Below are 14,947 nucleotides of genomic sequence, written 5' to 3'. Positions count from 1 at the left end.
TATGCCTCCTTCAATTCATGTGTGTAAGAGTGGAGAAGTGTGAGTGAATAGATATATAGCATGCCTCCTTCAAGGAAGCTAAGAATGAGGGTAGTTTCAAATGCAAAAAGGATTGAAGATTACAATGCAAAAATGGTATACTATAGAACTTTAATTGATCTAATACTCACTCTAAACATGTTAACACCACCAAAGAAGCAATCACGCTTTCCACAAAAAAGTGTACGTAGGTGCCAGTTTGCCAGACTCAAAGTGTTTTTAAAGATTGTACAATTCTAAAATTTTCTTTTAATATATCAATGAGTTTGGTTTGATTTCACCTGGCTAGGGCTCATTCCATAGAAGTGCTTATTTTGTGTCATACTTCTTACATAACACAATGATTGGATAAGACAATTAGAATGGTTCAATGCCTCCTTTTAAATGGATGTAATGCTCTTCAAGTAGTATACAAATTAATCCACACAACTTGTTAAATAATTAATACATTTATTTTTTGCACTTGAAGTGTTTTGTACCTATTAGTCCATGTTTATTATACAAGGTGATGTAGGGTGTGGGAAATTGGTATGTGATGTGTTATAAAAGGTAAAACTACATAAAGAGGTGGATGTTTGAGCAATTGATATGTGATGTTTCATCGAAGGTAAAAAACTACACAAAGAGATAGATCTTATGGGTAAATACATGAGCATATACTTGATGGTCTTTAATATTTGAAGGTCTTTTGTTCCTGTCTACCATTTAAAGTAAAAGATATAGTGTGGAGTGGGTAACTTTTGGAGGTCAATTTATTTGAGTTAAAATCTATATCAATCCAATGATTGTGAGTTTTCTAGATAGTTTCTTTTATTTACAGGATTCAATGTAATGGTATAACTATTTTTGGTGCTAACTTCTGAAATGCAATAATGCAATACATCTGATCTACAACAACAAAAAACCGGTTTTGTGAGTGTGGAGAGGTAAAAAATGAGCATGAAGGGAAAAAAAGAGAACTTGAAATGACGAGTTTAAACTTAAATCATGTGCACTTACATATAAAATGTAGAAGCATATTAATGCTATTTTGTGATATTAAAATAATATACAAAATAACTTCAAAATTGTGACTTAAAGCAATCAAATAATGAGGTAAAGCATTATTTGACATTCAATCGTTTTGTTAAAAGATATTAATGCTAGTTGGGTGTTGTTAGTAGACCCCTTCTCTAGTGGTGGTGACTCAACTTCTCACTACTTATATTCATTCCCTTTTGTTTAAGTTTAGACTACATTTTTCTTTTGCAAATGTGCACATTTGTGAAAACACAAGCTCATGCATCGCATGGTGATACACTTGGTGATACACATTTGCATCTATAGTGAGTGCATATATATTCTAGACATCGATGTGGTGATCATGTGATCCATGCTTCCCTTGAGCTAGAATAGAGCTCAAGAAACAATTTAGCCTTCATTGGATCAAATTCTTCCTGATATGATTCATAACAATAGTGTCATTTCCTAAATATTTTATTAACCCATACAAAATGTTGGGGCATTGTATGTGAATGGTTATATGCCCATTTGAGTACCTCACTTAGCTTAGGACATTCTTAGGTAGAGCATATAACTCACCCCATGACTAGTGGGTAAAGACCAACTTCACTATAACATATGAGGGAACAAGCAACCCTCTAAGCCTCTTAGGGGAGGAGGAGTGTTGACCATCCCTTTGAGCATCAAAGTAATCATATTTTAGTGGCAATGTAGTGCATCTTTTTCTCCTTTCAAAACCTTTTGATATATTATGAAGAAACACTTCTTAATTTCTTTAAGAAAAGAATAAACTTGGGATAGCAATCTAAGTTCTTTACGCTCACGTGCACGCACACGTGTGTGTGTGTGTGTGTGTGAGAGAGAGAGAGAGAGAGAGAGAGAGAGAGAGAGAGTGAGAGAGAGAGAGAGAGAGAGAGAGAGAGAGAGAGCTCTAGGGTTGCTTAGGACATTATGAGATTTACAAGTTTATATAAAACAATTGGTAAAATTTTGCACATCTTTCCAATCATACAATATAAAAGGCTTTAGGATGTAACTTGGATTTGGATATTAAATGCATGTGGATGACAAATAAAATCAAGCATAAGAGAGATGCCAAAGCATCACATACTAGGTCGACATTGAGTTGAAACAAGTTTATGCAGAGCTATATTTGTTCACATACATGATGTTTTTTGTAAGTTGGAGTGGCTAATGGGGGCAAGCATGAGTATAAGCTTATTGAAGTAGGGTGCAAGATTAAAAAGTTTATAGTTTGTATTATGAAAATATAAGGTTCCTTAAGAGACTATGTAATCCACCAATATTACAATGCCACATTGTGAATGATTGCACTCTCCAAGAGTCCCCAAAGAGAACTCTAGCCACATTGATATTTTGGACATTAAGGCCGTGTTCAGATAAGGCGGCAGCCAAGCTGCCGCCAGCCAATCTCAGAGTGCCCCATGGCACCTCTCGTTCATACTGGGGCGGTGGAAATCCACCCCCCCTTGCCACGTGATGGAAGAACGATGTTGATGTTGTGCCGACCCCCCCCTCGCCCAAACCATGTTCCACCCTCCACCTCGATTTTTTTGCAGGAGGAGCCCACCTTTCCCAACGTCTCAATTCTCAACGTCCAAATTTCCAACGTCCCAATTCCCAACGTTCCATTTTCCAACGTACAAACCCCCCCCTCACCCCCCTCACACCCTTCAATTTCCTATAAATTAAAGGGTTTAGGGTGAGATTTTGTACCCTCTAGAATTTCCAGAGAACATAAGCTTCACAAGTTCCATTCTCCAAGGTGCTTTTGCATGCACTTCAATCATGCTTTCTTTTTATCCACCCATTTACCTTTCTTTTAATGTTTTTGTGGTACACTTGCCATGCCTTTGACATTGTGTGCTTATGGTTTTCTTTTAGGGGTGTGCGAAAAGCGCGGGAGGCAACGTGAAGCGAGCACATAAGGTGACCCCTCACAAACCGCATTTCCATTATCATGACTTATCTATGTGTTTTTAATTTATGTGGTGCTAATATTCTCTTCGTGTTTGATGTAGGTACTATGGATTCCAACACGAGCCATGAATTTGATTCATCGCAACAACGAGGCAACGATGATCCTATTTTCTCCCAAACTTCTCTCCCGCACTCTAATTTCTATTCATTTCCCCATCCTCCTTTTCATGTGCCACCTCATGGCTTCCAAGCCATGCTCAATTCTCCTTCCTTTTCTCCAAACTCTCCCTTCATGTTTCGCCCCCCCCATTCACCTATGGTAGCGCAACCTCCTAATCGATCATCCCCCCTAGGTATCCCAAACATGGGTTCCATTCCCAATTCCCCAGGAAGCCAACCATCACCCAACTCGCTCAATAACCCCCCTTTATCTTCTCAGCCAAAGCGAGTTCGTGGCATGAGGAAGGACCCTAGCGATGAGGAGATTGTGTCAGAGACCCAACCTGCGCCAAAGAAACCCAGGAACTCCAAAAAGAAGGTGGTGGTGGACTTGGGGGAAGATGACGACAACGACAATAAGAAAAGCAAGTGGCAAGACTTTTGGGTTGACCAACTCATTCATGTCAGGGGGGCATGAGTGAGGAGTTCAACAATCCTGGGAAACAAGGGGTCAACTTGTGGGCAAAGGTGGCCACAAAGCTAGCCGGCATTTACCCTGATTTTGATAAGGATAGTGAAAGTTGTCGCAAGAAGTGGCAAGCGGTGCTAGTAGAATATAGACTGGACAAAGCTCATAACTCGGTATCTGGCAATGACAGGAGGCACACATGTAAATGGTTCGATGTGGTGGATGAGTATTACCACGATAGAGCCACGGTCACTCCTCTTAGCCACGCTTCTTCATCCACAATGGATGATGCTACTTTCCCCCGGCGGTGACAAGGATGAAGTAACTATAGCACTAGATGACTAGAAGCCACAAGCACCCATGTCCTCAAGTCGTCGAGTGACTCCCAAGTATGAGGAATCTTTGGCCACAATGGCCGATACTAGGAAACATCTATTGGACCATCTCAAGGAGACCTCTAGCCAAAATGTTGCCTTGGAGAGGGAGCGACTGAAGATATTGGCAGGATTGCATGCCACAATGAGTGAATTCCTTAAGGAAGGAAGGGGGGGCAACAAGTAGCCTTGGCGGAGGAAATTGTTGTTATTATTCTTGTATGAGTTTATAAAGTTTGGGATCTCGACGTTGCTTTGTTCCTATGCGTTGTATGGATTTATGAATGTTTCTAAGCTCCTAAGAAGCCATATAAGCTGAGAATTTATTATGTATCAACTTGTTTTGGATTTGCAGGTGACAATGGGCATGTCCAAAGACATTGCACTCTATTGTGCATGTCCAAAGACATTGCACTCTATTGTGCATGGTTGTGTTCTATAGCGATCTATGAATTGCTTAAAGAACCAAGCATGCACAATGATGAGTGCATAGTGCAGACTTGGTTGCATGTTACCGAACGCATGGCATGATCTGTGAGGTTGAGGAAGATTGCGAACCGTAGGAGGGGTCATGAACACAGACAAGCGTGGGCATATCCACGGCCGCAAGGCTTTGTAAAATGCTATCTCCTAAGTGCTTATAGTGCTACCATGTTCAAGCGGCGTCTTAGGGTTAGCAAAGAAACCTTTCATTACCTTTGTGGGAGTCTAGCACCATTCATGCAAAAGAAAACCACAAACTTCCGTGTGCCTGTGTCTATTCAAGATAGGGTAGCCATTGCTCTAAGCAGACTTGCTACAGGAGATGGACTATTGGGCCTTGGTGACACCTATGGTTGCGCTAAGAGCACATGTTGTGAAATAATCCTTGCATTTTCCAAGGCAATTGTGAAATCGGGTCTCCGAAATATGTACATAAGATGGCCTTCAAGATCTCGGCTTGCAACTTTAGCACGAGAGTTTGAGGCACTTAGGGGAATTCCCTACGTCGTTGGTGCGATAGATGGTTCTCACATCCCCATCATTGCACCCCGAGACAACCATGTTGACTACTTCAATCGGAAAGGGTTCCACTCTATTTTGCTACAACTAACAGTAGTCAGTATGGAATTATGATGTCGGTTGGGCCGGATCAGCGCATGACTCCTTGAACTTCTCCAGAAGTGATATAGGGCAAGCATGTGCAAGGGGCGAGCTGGGTAACTATTGTTTGGTTGGCGACTGTGCTTACCCCGCACGGCCATACATGTTAGTGCCTTTCAAAGGATGCAAGGAAGGGTTGACACGTCTAAAGTACCATTGGAATTTCATTCAATCGAGCACAAGGATGCCAGTTGAGAGAGCGTTTGGTATGCTCAAGGCAAGGTTTCGCATCTTGCTAAAAAGATGTGACATGAATCTACGTCATGTCCCAGATCTTGTTGCGGCTTGTCTTGTGCTACACAACATTTGTATCCAAGATGGAGAGTCTTTTGATATGGAGTGGGTACGTGAGGCGGAAGCAGAATTGTCACAATGCTCTGGACGTGTAGAAGAGGATCGAAGAGCAATAGCTACCTCCATGAGGGAGCTTCAAGCAATACGTGAAGTTGACATAGAGGATGCAATGGAGCGCGCTCAAGGAGACAACGAAGGGGGTGCGAGTGACCTTGGAGTTGGCTCGGAGCGGCGAGATAGTCTTGCCCGAACAATGTATAGAGAGCAAGCAAGGATGAATGTCCTACAAGTTTTTGGAAGGGCGGCTTTAGAGGAGCTGGACTCACCTACCACTCCGATTAAGCCTTTGTAATACAAGTCTTTTGTCTGGCTTATTGTGGTTTGTAGTGTGGCTTCTTTATTTTATGTAGTTACACTATGCTTTGTGGACATAATATAGCTTTGTTCTATGGTTTTTGGTATGGTGTTTACTCTTTCTTCCGCCGCCCCCCCCAGTGTTCACAGTGGGCGGCGGAAGAAGTCAGGCTCCCTTTTACTTCCCCCTCCCTATGTGAACAGTTGGACGGCGGAAGTGTGCATTTTGTAAGAGTTCCACCTGGAAAAGTGTGTTTGAGAGTATGTTTTCCACCGCTCCAATGTGAACCCGCCCTAAGCATGAAGTGCTACATACAAGTCGAGTTAATTTTTGCTTGCCATTGTGGTTAACCATTTCAATGAAGTATTGTCGTTGGAAATGTGTAGGAAACCGAAGTATATGACTCGTGAGTCAATTGAAGTGGAGTGATTTGGTGAGCATGCACAAGTATTTTATGATTTGCTTGCTACTCATGTGGGTCTTTCTACTCATAAGAGTGCTTTTGTTCTAGGATTTAAGAGTCCATGGCATTGCTCGAAATTTTTAATAAGTAGGGGTTACAATATATGATGTCAGATGGAGTATTGATTACTTAACATGTCCATGCTCAAATTTTGTGTGCTTTTATAAGGGGGCGGGGAATATATGGTGTGAAATTGAGGACTTAGTAACAAGTCCAATGATTATGATTTGTAGTAGGTGGCAGCAGAGTAGATGGTTTGGGTGATGGTGAGGAGGAGCAGGAGAGTGGCGGCGAGGACGGAGGCGGTGAGCCAAGGGGCGGAGAGGTAGCGGCTACTGAAGTCGGCGTAGAGCTCCCAGAGCCTCTTGTAGCGCATGCGGCGACGGAGATGATCCTTGATCCCTAAGTAGACCTCAGCAAGGACAGCCGACTCGTAGAGCACTTGCAGGTTCTTGCACATGGAGTTCCAGAGGTCTGCCACCTCCTGGTCGTTTCGCAGCGAGTGCGTGAGCACGCCGCTCAGCCGAAGCACCTGCACGTCCTCTGCTGTGTCAATTAAGTCATCCATCAAAGCCAAGTAAGAGCCCACCTCCGCGCGTTGTAGCGCCACCATCTCGTAAGCCGCCAGGTTCCTTAACACAGCCTCGCTCTCCGGCCCTATCGTCACCCTTGGCAAATACAAAGTAGACACGCCCTTATCAAACCTTATCGACTGCACCGTTAACGGTGTTAATCCTGTTGTTGTTGTCCCCCTTGTTTGTGAGATCGATGTTGGCTTGAACACTATACCGGCCCTCCTCAAGTGTATCGCTGACTCCACCGCCGATGGCAACCCCATCTGCGCCTCTACATCTTTCACTACTGGCCGCCACCCACCGATTGCCACTGTAGATTGTGCTCTTAAACGCATCTGATCATCGACAGTATCATTCACTCCACCCATAGTCACTGCCGTGTAAAGGCAATCTAGCAGGTGTGTGTGGCTATGTATATTAATGCAATGCGGGATTAAGCTTCCTTCCCCACCTCCTGAGCATTCTGCATCATCTACCTGGAAAGGGTTTACACATCTAATCATGGAGTCAATGCACCTTGCCAGCAGCAGCTCCTGTTCCTCTTCTCCTCTTTCTTCTTCTGATAATACCTTTGCTGAAACTGAATCAAAGGCCCCTTTAATTAGGGATAAAGGGATTTGATTCTCCAAGAGAAACAAGTCTCGTACTATGCTAGTCACTAGACGCTTGGGTATTTTCAAGTCACTCAACACTCGTCTACCAAGCTCACTAGCGAACGAGTGGAGATACCCTCCTGCATCCCTCTTTCTACCACTGCCTAAATACACCAAGGAGCAGGCCACAAATGAGGCATCCAAGGCAAATACTGCCTTGAGAGCATCTTCATTATAGATGGGCATTCTTTCATATTGCATGCCAAGCTTCTCTACATCACCGACTACTTTACTCGCAAACTCTTGGAAATCTTCTGGCCCTAGGTTTTGCATGGCCAAGAGAATCTTTGCAGCAGAGATCCTCATGAAGCCTTCTGTCACGGAGGGCTGCAGCTTTCTGCTCTTCTTGTAAGGCCCTATCGCTACCACAAGGGGATCATATGCCAATGGGTTCACCTCGCGCAACTGCCTAGGTACTCGGAAGATGCTGTGGCCAAGCATGTTATCTATGTTACTGTAGCTCTCCTTCCTGCGTAGTTCATCTTCAATCGACTTCAGCCATAGCTGGTGATCTGAAGCTTGTTCACTGCCAACGGCGTGTTCTTGGGGATCCATGGTTGTAAATCAGGGGGTGCTCGTGAGGATGGCTGTTGGGTTTGAGATTTGATCAGCTTTCTTTCGCACATGATATAAAGAGATCGATTATACTTGCAGCTTGCGTGAAGCTTTATCTTACTGACGAGTGAAGGCAAGCAGGGCTTCATCCCCAATTCAGGATTAGAAGCAAGCCACACATCAGTTACGTGAATGCTAGGTCAGGCGATGGTGTGCATCGAGATCTGAAAAAACGCGCGTCATCACTGGTATTGTGTTTGAACATGTTTATTTCACTCGTGAGAATAAGCAAGAGAATCTCTCTCTCACTCCCTCTCTCTCTCACACACACATATTATTGAAAGAAGGGGGTTGGGGGTGCTATGTGGTTAAATATATCACACCAAGGCATTAATCTAATGGGAAGACCTTACAATTGCATGTCGGAACGCTCTTAGAAGGTTGTGGATTTATAGTTATAACAACTTCGAAATTGCAAACGAGCCTTGTGGGATGTATCTCAGTGGCAGCACTCATACCTCTCTACCAAAACGTACTCATACCTCTCTATCAAAACGTACTGAGTTCAAATCCACCCCAATGGTATCTATAATTCAATACCTTCTCTCTCTCTCTCTCTCTCTCTCTCTCTCTCTCTCTCTCTCTCTCTCTCTCTATATCTAAAAACTTTGTTCACTCCTAGTCATTGAGTGGCTCAATTCTAGGGTTCCTCGTTTGGCTTATCGGTAGCCTTGATTCTCTCAACATTTTGGACAGGTAACACCCCCTAATGAGGTACTCAAGTGTGTTAGTATGACTTTCTTTAAAGGATAATCTAAAAAAGAAAAGAATTTATTGCTATCATGTTTGAATGTTTTGGATGTATATGGCATGATTTTCATGAGATAACTTTGGCTTATATAGCTAAATCTTTTGACTAGCAACACAACATCTCTCTTTTACAATTGCATTTTAGCATTTCAAGGAGAATGCAAACTTGTTTAACCTTCCTTTCAATATATTATTGATTCCATTGTTAAGAAAAGCAAGGGGTTGGGAGAGGGGGAGCTAAAAAGAGAGCAGCATAGTGAAATGGGAGTGAATTGAAGAAATAAATGAAGAAAGCTTGCACTAATAGGTTGGGTAAGGGTTAAATTATGGCACAAGGAATGGTGCAAGGATGGATTTAACTTGCACTAATATGCTGGGTAAGGGGTAAATTATGGCACAAGGAGTGGTGCAGGATGGAGTAAGCTTGCATTAATAGGTTGGGTATGGGGTAAATTTTAGCACATAGAGTGGCATAAGGATGGACTAAGCTTGCACTAATAGGTTGGGTATGGGGTAAATTTTGGCACATAGAATGGCATAAGGATGGACTAAGCAAATGGTGGACACAAAACAAGAAGAAGTAGGATTGACTCATGTCAAGACGCATCTTCTTTTCAAGGCCATAGTTGATAGAGAAAAAAAGAATGTATTTGTAGGAATAAAATCTAGGAGAATCTATTGAATAAGAAGCAAACATTTGGATATTGTCATGTGCTCATTAGTGGTGGCAGGCATCATGAACATGATAATTATAAATAAGAACCATGTGAGTCATACAATTTTTTTTTAGCAATATTGATGTAAAAATGTTCCTACCTATGAAGGGCAAGCTTTATTTAGGTATTTTGTTCAAGTCTCACATATGTACAAAAAGGAATCTCTAAATGCACAACACAAAATCCATGGTTTATGGAATTATGGTGCAAGCAATATACATAATTATCGCATGATCTAGAAACATACTCTACATGATAGAAATACTAAGAAGAAATATATTTTTAGTAAAATAAAAAAATTATGGGGGTTTGGATTGTGGTTCAATAATGTCATGCCAAAGGGAGATTGAAAAGTTCTTATAAGAAAGCCTGTATTTCTTCTAGAGTCATAGAAATATTACATTTATAATAAGATTTTATAAAACTAAAGCACATATTTCTTCTAGAGTCATAGAAACGTCACATTTTTTCGAGGATTTTGTATTATAATTAAAATTTATAAAGAATGAATATCTGTATAATCATAAAATTTTAAAAAAATATATTTAAACTATAAATGTCCACAGGATGGGATGTTTTCATGTGATCTGCAATAGTACAATTTTTCGGGCATGGAGGTGGGTGTAGACTTTCTACCTACTACTAATTCTTCATGGTCGTTGTGTGGTGACTAGGTGATGGCCTCTACTACACCACCAGCATGCACACAAGAAGAAAACAAAGTGGGATCAGAACTGGGGGCACTGAAATCCCTACTCCAAGGGCACCAATCAACCTAGCTTATCTCCTCAGCCCTCCAGCTGACTCCGTCAGACACCTCAAACACCCTCCCAACCTCCCTGCCTAACCCAGCTGGTCCCTCTAGCTGTCCCCCCAAGTCAGCTCACTGACCTCCAACACCTCAGATCTTCCACCTAAAAGCCTCAGCTGACATCCAACTAACCAAAAACCTCTCCAGCTGACACAGAACTAGTCAGATATTGCCTCCAAATGGCTAATGCTGGACTAATCATAAAACCGTCCTCTAGACTCCTCTACCTCCAGCATCAGCTACACTGATTTCCACAACCTCTGGATCCTCCAAGACACCTCACACTGACCCTCCTCTAAAACTAAAGGAGGCTGAGACTGGCCCAATTAACTGACACAGAACCGATTGACTCAGCTTCCTCCACTGAATTAGAATCTTCCTCCCACGTGTCCTTTTACCTTCTTAAGCCCTCAGGCTACTCCAAAGCCATCTAGTTGCACTAATCCACCCACCTAGATCAAAAACTTGCATACAGTCTTCAAACCACGTTAGCATCATGCCCCTCTCAAACGACTGCACTATGCAAACACACTGAGATTGTCCAAGCCCCTCCCTGGTTCTCCATCCATGTCAACCCTAAATTCTTCACCCAAATTAGAACATTTTTTAATTCTTTTTTCCCTCATCAAACCTTCTTACCATTCCACCAACACATCCTCATTATCACAAAAAAACATCTTAGTAGCAACCTAAACACCATCTTCCAAACAACCCAAATCAATTGCTTACTGCATCTTCTCGTTAGCATCCATAGTCTCCTCATCCCATAGCCTACTAAGAGCATCCAATAGCTCATCATCCCCATCACACACTCCATCATTCACCTGGGCATCAACATATTCACCATCCCCTAGTTCCACGGTTCCTTCAAACAAGGTAAAGACACCTTCCAAGGTGTCTCATCTGACCAAGATTCCTTACCCACACCACTATATCCATAACTTCATGCTGCTCCATGCCAGCACCATCATCCTATATCATCATATAAAGGCAGTTCTGACATAGCTTCTTTTGCACATTTAAATAAACCTATAAACGCCTCATTGGCCACCTCTGATGAACCTACCCTCATCTCAGGCTTCTGTGACATTTCCAACATATTAGGAACCTCCTACCATTCCAGAGTAGACTCACCAACTATTGAACAATCCTCCATCACCTTGTCATCTTATACCACCTCCAATTTTGGATCCGCCGTCACGTAACCTGCACTTTCTATAGCTTCACAAACATACTGATCCATTACCTTTGCATCTTCTTTCATAGCACTCATGCAAGGATCCACAATGTGTATACTGCCTCTATCAAGACACACATCAAGCAAATCAAATGCAGTCACTTTTCCTGACCTAGTGGGTTGCATAAACAAGCCATCTTTCTGCCTCATCTTCCTCTTCTGGTGCACAGCAATTTTTGAAGCTTCAACAAAGTGAGTGGGTCTTTTAGCTCCACCTTCTCTCTTATTCTTCCAATCAGCACTTCAAGGAACCTATCTTTCTCTAAAAAGCCAAGAGAAACCTGATTCTCTCCCAAGGTCTTCAACATTCTCCTCCAAGTAGCTTCAAACTTGTCCACAGATTCTCTCCCAAGGTCTTCAACATTCTCCTCCAAGTAGCTTCAAACTTGTCCACAGAATCTGGCACTTCTTCACTCTCTCCTGGAGTTAGCCTACCCAAATCTTTCCACAAGTCCTGAATGTCAGCCTACCTAAATCTTTCCACAAGTCCTGAATGTCAGCTTTACCATAGTTCCTCTTTAGGGCTTCTCTCAATCCATCCTAGCTTCCTATCTTAGCATCTGTAGCTTGATGCTCAAACCACTCTCTAGCTACATCCTCTAGCAACAAACTGACCAACTTAATCTTGTAGGAATACTCATCTCTGTTGTTCCTTAGAGCAACAAACTCAACACTCCTTAGAAACTAGGTGACATCCTCTCCCTTCTCACCTTTGAACACATCAAAATCAATTCCAACCATTGATCCAAAGTTAGTCAACAACAAGTGGGTTCCAACTTGCTAAACAACCCTTAGCAAGAACTTTCTCATCCTCAATGGGGGCACTAAAGCATGTGTGGTGACTAGATGATGGCCTCTACTACACCACCAGTAGGCAAACAAGAAGAAAATGCAATGGGACCAAAACTTGGGGACACTAAAATCCTGCTCCTAGGGAACCAACTCTTGATCTCATCCCTCCACTTGACTCCGTCAGACACCTCAAACACCCTCCCAACCTCCCTATCTGACCCAGCTACATCCTCCAACTGTCCTCCAAGGTCAACACTAACCTCCAACGCCTCAAATCTTCCATGTAAAAGCCTCAACTAACCTCAACTGACATCCATCTGACCAAAAACCTCTCCAGCTAACATAGAACTGGTCATATTCTGCCTCTAAATGGCTAATGCTGACTCCAGTCAGAAAACTATCTTCCATACTCCTCTATTGTCCTCTAGAATTAGCTACACTGACTTCCACAACCTAAGGAACCTCCTGGTGGAGGATAGTTTTTTGACTCCAGTCAGAAAACTATCCTCCATACTCCTCTATTGTCCTCTAGAATTAGCTACACTAATTTCCACAACCTAAGGATCCTCCTGGAAACTTTGTTAACCCTCCTCTGACTGAAGTAGACTAAGATTGACCTAGTTGACTAACACAAAACTGGCTAACTCAGCTTCCTCCACTGAATCAAAAGCTTCCTCCCATGTGTCCTTTGACCTTCTTAGGCCCTCAGGCTACTCCAAAATGATCAAGCTATTACACTACTAACTCTCTACTAACCTTCTTTTGACCTTCACCTTCAAAACTCCCTCAGCAGAAAACAGACCTGTCTGACTCAGAAGCCTCACGTGAGTCAGAATCTTCTCTCACTTATCCACATGCTCCCTCTGGCCCTCATGCAACTCTCACCTTGCAAGAATACAACACTATAGGCTCTCTATTGACTACAATTGGCACAAAGCTGCAGGCTTCCTTTCCTCTGCGTCCGCTGGCACTTATGAACCTCCAAATGTTCAAACCAAGCAAAGATCCATCACTAAACCAACCCACTAAACTGACTCAGCTAATGCAGGCTTCCTTTCCTCTACGTCCGTTTGCACTTATAAACCCTCCAGACATTCAAACCAAGCAAAGATCCATCACTATGGACAACCATTTGATAGCAGCTGACTCACAACTACCACAGAAACCATTCAGACCTCAATCCCATCAGACTGCTAATCATTGACAGCCCTGATTGTAATACTAAACTCACAAGCACTCTCCCATCAGACCTCAATCCCATCAGACTGCTAATCATTGACAACCCTGATTGTAAGACTAAACTCACAAGCACTTCTCCCAATCTCAGACAAATCAAAGCAAGGACTCCATGCTGATGATGTTGGTGTTGAGCTAACATAGAATTGACTCTGTCTCCTCTCAAAAAATGCTAACTGAGTCAGCACTGACTCAATATAGTAGCTCACTAGTCATCATAATAATACATAAAGGAGCTTCATCTCCATGAACTCACTCATAACAACTCATTCATTATCACAATAAAACCTCAAACAAAAGACTTTGCGACCATTCTCAGCTGATTCAACTCAAACTCACTGAATTCATTAGATAGACAAAAACATATCACTGTCTCAACAGCCTTAAGACCTTGGCACAAACAGATAAGAAGAAAAACATCACAAAGCTCTAGGATCCCCCTCAGGTAAACCCCGATAACAACACTTCAAAATATTTGAATCCTCTACCATGATCGGTAGGTCCTTCCCACACAATAACATATAGTTGATAGAAAAGCATCTCTACAAGTTAAGCAAAATTTAACTGAATCAAGTATGGTAATAGAGTTCATCTCCTTAAAGATCCTAGGGAACACATCTACTACAAGACTCTTTGGCCTCCTCCAGCTCTCTCTCCGCTCTGATCCAAGGTAATTTCTCACACTGTGTTGTCCTCTCTTCGACAATCTTGAAAAAAAACAGCAGGATCTCTAGCCTGCAACTTTAGTCAAAACAAACAAAGCTCCAGGAGACACTCCACTTCAGTCTCTCAAAACTGCCCCAATTCTCCTTTTCTCCTCATCACCACCCTACTTCCTTCTAGAACCTGCATTGCTCGCTTCTTACGATCATCCGTGCGCTTTCTATTTCCATTCGCACACCTGCTCTTATCCATTCAGCTACCACGTCGCTTTCACCACCTCAGATCCATCTCTCACCACCATCATTAATACTTTGCGTCTATCTATGCTCCATGTTTAGGATGGGCTAGAGATTCTCCTCATAGCGTTCTCACCCACAGGTATTTCCAGACACCTCATCATTGACAAATACATTCTCATGACCAAATTCATCCTATTAAATGGATGTGCTATATGGGATTTTACATAATGACTCCCTTGCGTAATCATGATCCCCTCAAGTTATCATGACGCTTAAACAAGGAATATTTGTAACCTTAAAATTTATATAAGGGTTATACCACCTAAACTATAACCGTCCATAGGTACTAGGGAGTTTTTTGATTACTTGTTGAATGCATGTGCTATATGGGATTTTACATAATGACTCCCTTGAGTAATCA

At 42.4% G+C, this 14,947-nt stretch overlaps 1 protein-coding gene across 1 annotated transcript; it reads right to left on the bottom strand.

Moving 5' to 3' along the window:
• Positions 1-6,338: 6,338 nt before the first annotated feature.
• LOC147631812 (putative UPF0481 protein At3g02645) lies at positions 6,339-8,043 on the bottom strand. Its single transcript, XM_086807885.1, has one exon. It carries the CDS (start codon positions 8,020-8,022, stop codon positions 6,460-6,462), a length of 1,563 nt encoding a protein of 520 aa, XP_086664011.1. The 5' UTR covers positions 8,023-8,043; the 3' UTR covers positions 6,339-6,459.
• Between the last annotated feature and the right edge of the window lie 6,904 nt (positions 8,044-14,947).

The sequence above is a fragment of the Cibotium barometz genome, chromosome 14 (assembly GCF_041138505.1).
Source record: "Cibotium barometz isolate CiBa-2024 chromosome 14, ASM4113850v1, whole genome shotgun sequence".
NCBI classification, from domain to species: Eukaryota; Viridiplantae; Streptophyta; class Polypodiopsida; order Cyatheales; family Cibotiaceae; genus Cibotium; species Cibotium barometz.
This window is presented reverse-complemented; position numbering and strand designations above follow the sequence as displayed.